General features: G+C 30.6%; 1 protein-coding gene across 2 annotated transcripts in view; it reads right to left on the reverse strand.

Annotated features, from left to right (window-relative positions):
- Positions 1-13769, reverse strand: part of LOC134724933 (protein tweety homolog 2-like) — a 31292-nt gene that overhangs the window by 995 nt on the left and 16528 nt on the right. Inside the window, exons 3-13 of one of the 2 annotated variants that reach the window (XM_063588316.1) lie at positions 13337-13448; positions 12506-12744; positions 11674-11769; positions 10107-10179; positions 9514-9583; positions 8941-8999; positions 7625-7717; positions 5156-5295; positions 1731-1832; positions 916-1029; positions 231-285 (exon numbers count right to left, since the gene is read on the reverse strand). In XM_063588316.1, the coding sequence (XP_063444386.1) occupies positions 231-285; positions 916-1029; positions 1731-1832; positions 5156-5295; positions 7625-7717; positions 8941-8999; positions 9514-9583; positions 10107-10179; positions 11674-11769; positions 12506-12744; positions 13337-13448 (1153 nt within the window). The remainder of the gene's footprint in view (positions 1-230; positions 286-915; positions 1030-1730; positions 1833-5155; positions 5296-7624; positions 7718-8940; positions 9000-9513; positions 9584-10106; positions 10180-11673; positions 11770-12505; positions 12745-13336; positions 13449-13769) is intronic. The other variant, XM_063588317.1, reaches the window with a different exon arrangement.

The following is a 13769-nucleotide window of genomic DNA, read 5'->3' on the forward strand; positions in this document are numbered from 1 at the left end:
AAAAATATGTAATTAGATCCATCTGACCTTTAACTTCATACAGGGTCTTATATTAGCTATAAAATATCAGTCACACCCCATGGACATAGACATTTCTAAAGCTAAATAACAGTGAATCTAAGATTTACTATAAACCTTAATAGAAGTAACCAATAGGTAAAATATAAAAAAAATAAACAAATGTTTCTGATTTAGGAGGTGCACCTGTTTAGGTTTAGAGATAAACTTACAGCAGGTGGAGGTGAGTCTAGAGGTGGTCCTCCTGTCATATTGATGGCATCACTGCTGAAACAAACAAAACGTCTTTGAGATTTGTAAACAAGTATTTATCTATTTCTATTTTATAAATACCAACAAAAACTAAAGGAAACATGTACCCTCAAAGTAATAATAACAAGAATGTGTCCACAGTACATGGATGCCCCACTCGCACTATCGTTTTGTATGTTCATCAGTGGACCATGAAATTGAGGTCAAAACTCTAATTTGGCATTAAAATAAGAAAGATCATATCATATATATAGGAAACATGTGTACTAAGTTTCCAGTTGATTGGACTTCAACTTCATCAAAAACTATTTGACCAAAAACTTTAACATAAAGAGGGACAGACGGAGGACAAATAGATGTACTTACGAACGAACAAACAGACGAACATTTGAGACAGAAAATGGTAAATTTAAGTTAAGAATGTTAAAGTAACAAAATGCTGATCAAATAGCTAATTATAAGTATTTTAAAATACTTTTAGAGATATGAGAAAGGGCATTAATAAGCCAAATAATATTTTTTTAAATGTTATTGTAGTACAACTGGTCTCATCTTAGATTTGATTATGAAAAACAATATATGTTCTCAAATGTATTTATAATAATCAAGCTATCTGTCTTTCTATGAAAGATACAAATAAATTACTTTGAAGGTCCAAGTGGAGATCCTATACCATACAATGCTCCGTAGTCCTGATATGGAGGTGGTCTTGGTACAAATGGATCTGTATCATCCACTGGTCTGTAGCCACTTCCTCTTCTACAAAACAATTTCCTATCATTTATTTTTACTTTTTATTTTGTTCTGTACAAAAAGTCAATTTCAATCATCATTTGGAAATGAAAAGATCTAGGGTAGATAATTGCATATGAGAAAACTTACAAAGAATACCTTATATTGCAGGCAAACGATCTAAAAGACACAAACTCAACCTATTAAAACATACAAAATGTTAAGAAAAAACTTTAAAAAATAAGTTTTTTTTATTCTTTGTTTGTGCATAATTTTTCTACAGAACACAATTAATAGCAAAATGGTGGAAATAAAAATTGATTTGTTTCACAGAACTTACTATCATTCTACGGAAAACGTTTTCTGTTCAATTCTTGTCTTTTCAGAATTACATTAAAACAGCATGGTGTTGCTAGTATCTATACTTTGTTACCTTATAAATTTACAAACTAGATTCCACATTTAAATCATTCATTATCCCACTATGTATCAATAAGCACTTATTTATCCTTTTAGTGTTTGCATGTCAAAATTTCATCTTGCTTTTTATCATTGAAATATCATATGGTTATTTAACTTTGTATTGCTGAGAAGCAACAATTTCAGTTAAGGAGCAACATTAAATTTGACCTTTTTTAACTGAGGTGAAAATTCAATTCAACCTTTTTCACTGAGACACCACATTATTATCTCCCCTTTGCCACTGAAATGCCACATTTTTATCTTACCTTTTGCCACTGAGATGCCACATTTTAGGAAGAATACACTGTGTTAATGATAATAACAAAGATAACAAAAGGAAAGCTGCCAATATCAGGGACATGTTGAATCTGCAAAAGATAAATGCCATTCCTTATTTCAGTTTACTGTAATTTCAGAATTTTTTGCATGCATTTATTATTGCGAATTTGCCATTTAAGACTAAAATGCAATTCTATTTTTTTCAATATTGAGAAAATCTTGTTTTAATTCATATAAAAATATCTTAATGCGAGTTTAAATTATTGCGATTATAACCCTGTTGCATTTTTAATAATAATAAAAAATAAAAAAAACATCACAATAATTTTTGAATTTACAGTGTACTTGTTACATTTTTTTACTAAAGTTTAGTTCAGACAAAATTAAAAGATAACAGATTTTTTATAGAGGAATTTTTTAGGGTATTATAAAGTTTTTACTTTAATATCATTTTATTGTTTTTGTCTGTTAAAATATTGCTGTTTGTGGAAAAAGTTTTGTAGTCTGTGATAAGACTTCTAGTCTTTGACATATGGTATAACCAGTAGTTTTGTAGTCTGTGATAAGACTTCTAGTCTTTGACATATGGTATAACCAGTAGTTTTGTAGTCTGTGATAAGACTTCTAGTCTTTGACATATGGTATAACCAGTAGTTTTGTAGTCTGTGATAAGACTTCTAGTCTTTGACATATGGTATAACCAGTAGTTTTGTAGTCTGTGATAAGACTTCTAGTCTTTGACATATGGTATAACCAGTAGTTTTGTAGTCTGTGATAAGACTTCTAGTCTTTGACATATGGTATAACCAGTAGTTTTGTAGTCTGTGATAAGACTTCTAGTCTTTGACATATGGTATAACCAGTAGTTCTGTAGTCTGTGATAAGACTTCTAGTCTTTGACATATGGTATAACCAGTAGTTTTGTAGTCTGTGATAAGACTTCTAGTCTTTGACATATGGTATAACCAGTAGTTTTGTAGTCTGTGATAAGACTTCTAGTCTTTGACATATGGTATAACCAGTAGTTCTGTAGTCTGTGATAAGACTTCTAGTCTTTGACATATGGTATAACCAGTAGTTTTGTAGTCTGTGATAAGACTTCTAGTCTTTGACATATGGTATAACCAGTAGTTTTGTAGTCTGTGATAAGACTTCTAGTCTTTGACATATGGTATAACCAGTAGTTTTGTAGTCTGTGATAAGACTTCTAGTCTTTGACATATGGTATAACCAGTAGTTTTGTAGTCTGTGATAAGACTTCTAGTCTTTGACATATGGTATAACCAGTAGTTTTGTAGTCTGTGATAAGACTTCTAGTCTTTGACATATGGTATAACCAGTAGTTCTGTAGTCTGTGATAAGACTTCTAGTCTTTGACATATGGTATAACCAGTAGTTTTGTAGTCTGTGATAAGACTTCTAGTCTTTGACATATGGTATAACCAGTAGTTTTGTAGTCTGTGATAAGACTTCTAGTCTTTGACATATGGTATAACCAGTAGTTCTGTAGTCTGTGATAAGACTTCTAGTCTTTGACATATGGTATAACCAGTAGTTTTGTAGTCTGTGATAAGACTTCTAGTCTTTGACATATGGTATAACCAGTAGTTCTGTAGTCTGTGATAAGACTTCTAGTCTTTGACATATGGTATAACCAGTAGTTTTGTAGTCTGTGATAAGACTTCTAGTCTTTGACATATGGTATAACCAGTAGTTCTGTAGTCTGTGATAAGACTTCTAGTCTTTGACATATGGTATAACCAGTAGTTTTGTAGTCTGTGATAAGACTTCTAGTCTTTGACATATGGTATAACCAGTAGTTAGTTACTTATATGTAATTTAAGTATTGTTTATACAAACAGAAAAGTTATTTCAGTTTTCAAGTAATTAATTTTATGATAAAGATGCTGACATTATGGATGCAATTAATTAACATACACAGACCACTTGTTAACATTTGACACTTTGAAGTTACAACTGGAATCTCACTAGGAGGCACACTAATCTTGTCTTAATCAGATACATGTCACAAACAATCACTGTGGGAGAGGAAGCAGAATATGATACCAGATCTCTTTAATACTGATTACACAATAAATAGTATATTATTTGAGGGTCAGTAGGTCAGTCTCCTCCCCTGGATGTTAGATGTACCCAATCTGTGTGTAAAGCCTATTGCATGGTCTTTGTATAATCAGTTTCTTGGTTCATAGCAGCCTGACTAGTTGATGGAGTTTTACAGTGCTATTATTCAATTTACCTCCCACCTTCCCCTTCCTATAACACCTTCAATATTGTTTCATGACTAGAGAAACAACTCAGCTTAAACTAGTGATATTTTTTTTCTTTATTTCAGTTTTCCTTAATGGAATTTTATCACTGGTCATTTCTAAAATTTCATTCATCCCCAAGCATTTCGGGGACAAATTTTATCAAATTTATTCCAGTGCCAGTTTGATAGACCCCTGCTACTTCACGAGTACATGGGCTATCCCCCAGGCAGACCCTTGCACTACCTGGCTGCCGATGAGACGCCTAGTCTCATCACCTAAGTGGAGAACCCTCGCTTCACATTCCCCGGCTGGCGCATTGTCGGGCAGGCAGGTTCTTCCTTACACTGAAGGTTGCAAGCTGACTTGCTCAGGCAGGAACTCAAAATTGCGTTTGTATGCTGAGTGTTTCTCAAGGGCCAAAATTAAATGATTTTTTTAATAAATATTATTATTCTAACTGTCTTTCTGCTTTAAGCCAGTATGATTTGCTGAGACTATGTTTTGGTTTACACACAGAAACCCCTTATATTTGCCTTGGTTGTAGTTTGTTTTGGAGCAGTTATTTGGTCTTTTTGCTCTTTTTAATGTGGGCTAGCTATCATATTGCAATGCTGACTTTATTGAGATTTGCTATATCAGGATCCCTCAACAGTTACACAAACAAAGATTACACAAACAAAAGATTACACAACCTCCTACTGAAACTACAGAAATAATATTTCCATATGAGACTACAAGAAATAATATTTCCATATGAGACCACAAGAAATATATAATAAGAGTCTACAAGAAAATACAATAGAACACTACAAGAGAATACAATACAAGACCACAAGAAAATACAATATGAGATAGCAGGATACAAACACCTTTGAAGTTTGTATAAATCTGTAGTCTGTGATAAGACTTCTAGTCTTTGACATATGGTATAACCAGTTTATTGTTGGAGATAGTTTGTTGATATCTTTTTTGTTGTTGGATAGCTAACCCATAATTTCCATAGCATTTTACACTTTCTTTTTTGTTTTCATTGAAGAAAATAATTGTTATAATACAAATTTGATGCATAAATTAATGTGTTCTTTGATCACTTGTTCCACTTTTAATTCACGGATTACTCATTGTATCATTATACTTACATAACTGTATGACATACTGCTTCCTTTATGGCTAGGTAATTATCATGTGTTCTCTGACACTGGAACACATTACTCAGAGCTGTCAGATTTCCAAAACCATAGTTCAATTGTGTTCTAACAGCTATAATAGGCCCTTTTACCTATAAATATTAAAGCAATAATTAAAACAGTAAGCAAGTACTTATTACTTTAAAAAGAATAAAAAGATCCTGAAACAGATAAAACTAGATGTGTCAAAGCGACATGAATGGCCCCGACCCAAAAAGTTGAAAAATCTGCAACTGCTATATAAACACATGTGGACACAAACATGATGGTAGTCTCACATATCAAAAATCAGCTCAAATCCTGGAGGCATATAGAAAAAAAAATCTGTTTAATTGTGATTTTTTATAATTTCTCAAAGTCCAAAGCCCATAATTTAGGCAAAAATTAGTTGATCGGAACGAAACTTGATCTGTAACTCATCATGGTTAACTTACATACCAAAAGTCAGCCCAATATCTGAAGGGGTTTAGAAAAAAACTCTGTATAATGGTTTGTTGCGGAATGAAGGAATGACGGAATTATGGAATTTCAGGGTTACAGAATTTCAGCATTACAGAATTTCAGAATTGTGGAATTTCGGAATTGCGGAATTTTGGACAAGGTAAAACTATATGGCACCAACAACTATGTTGCGGGGCCATAACTATGCTGCGGGGCAATAAAAATCCATCATTGTCAAACACAATTTTTCCACAAATGCCTGTTGCTAAATGATTACTTAAATGATGTAAATTATTATAGTTTTGTTTAATAGAAACAAGGGCTCCCTCTACAATTTCAAAAACAAACATGGGCAGACTCTTTTTTTATTGATGATAGTACTATACAAGCTGCACCCATGCCTAACAATTTTAATTTAATAGCACAAGACTGTTGACAATACAAGACAGAATTTGATACTTATTTTTCATAATCATGCACACATACAAACGCTTTTCATGTTTTCAGGATAGTTATGAGTGTTCAATATTTGCAAGAAGTTGCTTAGTACCTTTTATCTTATATTGTAAATATTCAAACAATTTTTTTTTAACTATCCGAACATTTAAAAAACTAGGTGCTCTGCAGGATGCAGCTTTATACGACTGCAGAACTTGAACCCTGAATAGTTGGGGCAAGTATGGACACAACATTCAAGCTTGATACAGCACTAAATTTGGATTGAGATAAATCTTTTATCATACTATGAGTTTCTGACACAAAACAAATGTCAAGATCTTACAAATCTATTGCACAATATTGTGCAATCAAAGATTTCTTCTTCTAACTTTTCAAATATTTTGAATTTGAGAAATTTGAAAGAAAATAAAAATTGAAAACAACTACCATCTCTCCCATTTTTGGGCAATTAGTCCAAAACCTGACATTTCTTTATACATTATATACAAGAAGTGTAAGGGAGGTAAATCAGATAATACCCAACATTGTCTGTTAAATGCTTTAGAATAACTTCCCTTACACTGCTTTTAAATTGTCTTAATTGTCCATTGACCATAAATACCTAGTTTTTCCCATTTTTGCCCCCAATTTCGAAACATTTTTGAGCCATAACCCCCCAAAGTCAATACTAACATCCCTTCATGGTCTGGAAACTTGTGGTTTAATTTCAGAGAAATTCATACACATAAACTCTTTAAACTTTTGAAAACTACAAAAAATATTATTTTAGGCCCCTTTTTGGCCCCTAATTCCTTAACTATGGGGACCATAACCCCCAAAATCAATCCAAACCTTCCTTTAGTGGTATTGAAACTTCTTGTAAATATTTACAGAGATCCATACACTTAAACACAAGTTATTAGAAAAATGCTTGTTTTTGGCCCCTTTTTGGCCCTTAATTCCTAGACTGTTTTCCCAATAACCCCTTAAAATAAATCTCAACCTTCTGATTATGGTATTAGGCATTATGGTACAATTTCAAAACAATTGAAATACTAATACACAACTTTTTGTCCTGAAACTGGACAAAGGCTGTTTTTGGTCCCTTTGCCTTTCTGACCATAACCCAGAAAATCAATCCCATGCTTCCTTTTGTAGTAATAAACATTGTGTTAAAATTTAATTGATTTCTTTTTACTTTTTTAAAAGTTATTATCGGAAAACAATCTGTCTTTGGACAGCACTGAAGACAACGACGACGTGAAACCAATATAAGACCAAAAAAAAATAAAAAATATTGCGGTTGTATAAAGAATAAAAAAATTATTTTATCCAAGTAGAATACTTTGATTTTTAATGCATTTAAGTGCAAAATAAAATAAAATTGATGTTCAGAGAATGTATGGTTGTTCTCTTTATACAGCATGTCTTTAAATGGTTTTAAATAAAATATTTCGGTAAAAGACAATAAAATCTGAAGTATACAATCATGTATTGTTCAACTTACTTTACTAATTATACTTAAACTATTGTTCAACTTACTTTATTAATTATACTTAAACTAATGCTGACATTATAAATCTTTGATAATGTGTCGTTCGCTAAAGTCACAGCACTTAAAGCTTCTGAAATGTCCTGAAATGTAAAAGTATATAAACAATTCATTGGCGGATCTAAGGGGGTTCCAGGGGTTGGAACCCCTCCTTAGTCCTTGGTTTGGAACCCCCCTTTTTAAAATGGCTGGATCTGCCCCTGTAATTAAACTACAATAAAATGACTGCATAGTATAACATTTAAACTTTAAATTATCTTTTAATGCCAGTATTAACCCTGACTTCATTTTGTGCTATATAAATAATTCATCATATGTCAGTGAAGATATCATGGCAAAATTTGCTTCCAAAGTCCAGCTGAAAAAAATGGCTTTGCCCTTATGACATTGCAAGAAGGTGTCACAGCAAAATGTTTAAATTAGCCTTTCAAGACCGCATAACTGTTCAGACTAGGTGCTGCTAATAATATCTATATATTTTTTGAAGTAAGGTTAGGTAGGAAGGCAGCAATTTAAAGAAGAATGTTAAGGCTGAGAAGCCAAAAATTCTAGAATTAAACTTTTTTTCTTAACCTGATTTTTGGGTTAATAAGACTATAAAAAAATAATTGGTGAAGAAAAAATCATATGGTGGTGCACTTTTTTTTTGCTACAGCCATTTGAAAATGCCCAATTTTGATGATTTTCCCATTTTTCACCAATTTTTACCTATTTTTGGGCTATTATCGTGAAAAAAATCACAGTTCCACAATTGAACTTTTTTTCATACTACATCTATAAAGATGAAGTGGACAAATCTGAATAAATTTTACTTAAAAAAACTAAAGGTAGGGGTTAATATAAGAAAGTTTTATCATATTTTGAGGCTTTTTTGTGTAAAATTTACCACGTTGTCAATTTTGTATTTTTTGTGATTTTTCTCAATTTTAAGAACAAAATGCATATTATTTCAAGTTTTTTGTTATAAATGATTAAAAAAATACATATCTAATAAATTTGAAAAGACCAAAATGATATGGGATGCACATGATTCTTGTAAAATCATTTTTTGAATCCATAACCCATTTTCTCAAAATCTTGGCCAAAATTACTGACTTGATTGGTCATAAAATTTGAAAACTGGATTACTCAAAAATCATTCATTGTAAATGCACAATTTTTCACAGTTATGTTTGATTATGATATTTTTAAAATTCATTGATATTTTTCACTTGTATCACATGTTTTGGAAATAATTAAAGAACAAGATTTCAACAAGACTGAACGAGACTGAAAAGTCAGAAGAGTACATCCTTAACCAGCTTACCTGAGAGTATTGGCCTGCTGCTCCATCGTCCTTACATTTTATGTACGTTTTGATTATGTCTACAGAAAACAAAAGTATGAGACGTTGGTTATTCACCTCCTCTTTTATAAAACATCTTTATGATAAAGTACACATAAATAATTTATAAAAATATAGAAGACCATGTATTATTTGATGATCAAGATCACGAAAGTATTTATTGAGAACTGAAAATATAAAGCACAAACTGATTTCCATATGGTTGTCTCATTGAATTAATTAGAAAACCTCCTTATATTTATTTTTACTGCAGGGTTTGTTTCTTGTGCTGTATGAATGCTGAAGAATGTGCCGTGTTTTTGTGGTGTATAACTTTTTATTTTAAAGTTGTAGGTTTTTTGCTTGTGAGATAGCTGTCTACTATTAGTTTTTATACATTTGTTCTATTTTGAACTTTGGTTTGATCGAATTTGTCTCATTGGTAATATGTCATATCTCCTTATTCTTTTATTAACATATAAGTTTAATCAAATGTATAGAAAATGTGGTTCAATCCATCACACTTCTACATTATATTAACTCAGCAGTAATTACCTTTCTCTATTCTCTCATTGACCACATTTTCTATAAAACTTTCTGGATCCACACATAAATCTGCATTTGTCTGTAAGTAAATAATGTTCTGTTATTCAAAGAGGAACTTTCAAAAATCCTAAACATGTATAGAGTTTTAAAAAAATTAACAACAAAATGTACATTGAAATTTGAATGTAAAGTATAGAATTATAATTTTTAAGACAAACTAGAAATTGTATGATGATAGAAGATCTTTGTATAGTTATGCTACAAAGTACTGTCTAACCTTCTTCCATCATTGAATTCTCTAGGAACAGGCCTTAGTCAAATTCTAAACAAACTAGAGTTTTTTGCCAAGGACAAAAGAAATAATCTTCAAAAGTTTACTTGTCTTGAGCTGTCAGCTGTCAGGGAAATCTGGGACTGGAGAAGAGATTGTTTATTTCAAGAAAAGCATCATACAAATACTGCTATCAAAACTTAACAAATCGATACTTATTAAACTATTAGAAAGTTAACAAATCAATTATAAATATTGTTCCCCAGTCCTTTGCTTGATAACTATAAAGGATGGAAGTTAGTTCTTTTGCTAGACTGGTTCCATTACTTACCACACTCCCTCCTAGGTACACTCCATTCATTATCCAGGAGAGGAACAGGATAAGGAAACCAAAGGAAATAGAGCTGAAAATATACACATACAAAAATTAAATAGATAAAATCTTAATGTATTAACTTGTGTTCTAATTTCAAGTGTGATTATTGTTAATGATATTTATAGGATATCAAAATAAGCTTTCATCAAATATATTTTCTTTTTTTCAATAAAATATAAGATTTTTGCAATTTTAACATTTTTAGAATCAAAGATACTTAAAGAAGTTCGATTTTGTTTTGGTTGCTCACAAGAACCCTTTAATTTAATTTTGATTAAAATTTAAAAAATTAATTTAAATAAACTCGGAAATAATTCTACTTAATTGCTTGTTTGTTTATCATGTAAATTATTTGATTCACTAATTAAACCCATAATTTTATATAATAGCGAGATCTGGTTTATGGAAGATTATTACTCAATTTATAGAGCCATAAATAGAGCCACTTTGCATGGAACTAACTGTGATATATTATCATTGACAGATAGATTCAGCTTTGAGAAAGTGCATCATAAGTTTTGTAAAACTGTTCTTGGAATTAAAAAAACTCATGTAATATAGCTGCAAAGTCTGAGTTAGGACGATTTCCACTTGACTCTTTTATTAAAACTCAAGTTTTATTATATTTTTGTAGAATAAACTGCCATGAAATAAACCCTCTTGTTAAAGAAGCTTTTGCAGTAAATAAGTCTATGCCTGAAGATGGAATATATACTTGGTACACTTTTGCCAAGCATATTTTTAAAGAATTTAATATTGATGAAGAACAATATGTTGATTTTGATAAACCTTTTAAACTTATAAAAAATTCACTCAAAAAAACTTTTAAATGTATAGTGAAGGAAAAGTATAATAACATCACTATTCAAAAACTTTCAAATATTGATAACAGTTCAAAACTTTATCTTTAAAGTAAACTTAAAAATGAAATTAAATTTGAGGACTACCTGCACAATCTAAACAATTTTAATAGTCGTCAGCTTTTAACAAAATTACGTGTAAGTGATCATAATTTGGAAATTGAATTAGGACGTTATAAAAAAATTCAAAGAGAACACAGACTGTGCAAAGTTTGTAAAATTTTAGATGATGAGGAACACTTTTTCCTTCATTGCCAAATTAACAGTAATGTAACACATTCCCTAATAAATGCAATTAAAACCCATTATCCTAATTTTAACCAGCTTGACTCAAACTCTAAACTTAAAACTATTCTAGATCCCAATAAAGATATTTTGTCTAGTGTTGTAGACTATATAAAGCAATCTATGGAATTGCGAAAATAAGGTCCACATTGGTCAATTATTATATACATCTATATATAGATATGTGTTGTTAATATCAACTTCACTTTTTAAAAACATTTATCATGTATAGTTATGTTTCTTGTCACTTGTGTATACAATGTACTATGTTTGCATTTTAACCCGTCAGGGTTTCATGTTTTTTGCAATAAAGATTATTTAAATCTTTTTCTATCAATTCTTACATACATGACCTTGAGATATGACCTTATACTTACGTTGCCAGGAGACATCTAGATCTTTTACAACAACCACACAATGATACAACTAATACAAATAGTATTACAGACAATACAACTACTGTTGATGTCCATCTGCAAGAAAAATCAGGCAATATATATATATATTTAATCATTTAATAAAATACAGGCAAAATATATCAGTTTATTAATCTAAATAATACAGGCAAAATATATCAGTTTATACATTTAAAAAATACAGGCAAAATATATCAGTTTATACATCTAAATAATACAGGCAAACTATATCATGTTATATTGTCCCTTTGGTATCTTTTTTCCCTCTTTTATACATCTAATCACAGACAGACAAAATATATCTAGTTATGGTATGGATCTTATAAAATCCAGAAAAGATTATGTTTGACAAAAATGTTTGCTTGGTGAAAACAACATACCGGTAATTTTATTTAGTTTAGTTTTTTTTTTTCATTGTTAAGCTGTCTCATCTTGCATTCTTTGATTAGGAATGAACTCTTAAATTAAATATAAACTTATATGAATTCTTCTTTCCTATCATACCAACCTTATAAATTCTCCATTGGTTGTATTGTCAGATATACAATCCAGGTTAACATCAGGAGTGCTATCTAATAAAGACTTAAGCCCTAGCATACCAACCTTATAAATTCTCCATTGGTTGTATTGTCAGATATAAAATCCAGGTTAACATCAGGAGTGCTATCTAATAAAGACTTTAGACCTATCATACCAACCTTATAAATTCTCCATTTGTTGTATTGTCAGATATAAAATCCAGGTTAACATCAGGAGTGCTATCTAATAAAGAATTTAGACCTATCATACCAACCTTATAAATTCTCCATTTGTTGTATTGTCAGATATAAAATCCAGGTTAACATCAGGAGTGCTATCCAATAAATTTTTGATATCTGTTTTGGCTTTAGTAGACTGGTCTGACATGTCTTTAGTAAACTCTCCTATCTGTGTCTTTACTGTTAGGTTGGATATCATACCCAGTAAAACTTTTTCCAAATCTGGAATACTTCTGTCTGCTAGATTTGCAGCAATACCATGCATTTTATTTATCTAAAAAAAAAAGTATCTTCACCATGTTTGCTTAGAAATAATTAAAATTTACTGTTTGTGAAAATCTTTCCTTGAACCCGTCTTTCACCAAATAAGATTTTGATAGACATTTCTCACTAGTCAATGACTCAATATATTAGTCAACATATCCTGAATTTTTGAGAAACATTGATATCCAAGCATACTTTTAGTTCCTAGCTATTTTTTTCATTTTTTTACACAGGTCACCTTCTTAAATTCTATGATTAGTTTTTGCTTTGTAATAACATTTTAATGTTTCAATGATTATCCTAACTATACTAAATCAACATGGACAAAATTTGAGAACTATAAAGAAGAAATTGAATTCAAAAAGCAAATTGGGTTACTTCCCTTTATCCATTATTATCATTGATATTTATAAAGCAACAGTCATAGCCTACTGTAAATAAAAAGTTGTATCTTTTCAATAATAACAAAAAGCACATTAAGATTGAGCAACAAGAACCCCACAAAAACTGAGGAACCCCACAAAAACTGAGGGTGACACCAGGTGTTTTTGAAGGGTAAACATATTGCAACTGACAATTTTCAACTATCAGTTAACACTTACAGTTTTGAGAGCTTCTGTCAATGTTTTATTTACATCTTTAACTGCATCATTAAAGTCGTTGACTCCATTGTCAGTCTTTTCGTTTGCATACAAACCAATAGCAGCTGCAGCTCTACAATAATAAAATAAATTAAGATTTATTCATTTACCAAGGGTTAAAGAAATTAGGTAAGGAATTTTTGAAATGGTTAATACTCACATTTGATTTATTTTGTTCATAAATGACACTCAAATATAATAAAAATATGATAATTATAAAGCATGGCAAATCTTTTGTATGTCCATCATAATGAATCATTATATACAACTGAACCCTATGTTAATAAATGGGGAATGTGACCATGGGACACAGATGATGCACCTGCTTGCATATTATATAAAATTAAAAAGAAACATAACTGAAGAACATTATAAGAAATCCTACAAAAATTTG

This window comes from Mytilus trossulus, chromosome 7 (genome assembly GCF_036588685.1).
Source record: "Mytilus trossulus isolate FHL-02 chromosome 7, PNRI_Mtr1.1.1.hap1, whole genome shotgun sequence".
Lineage (NCBI taxonomy): Eukaryota > Metazoa > Mollusca > Bivalvia > Mytilida > Mytilidae > Mytilus > Mytilus trossulus.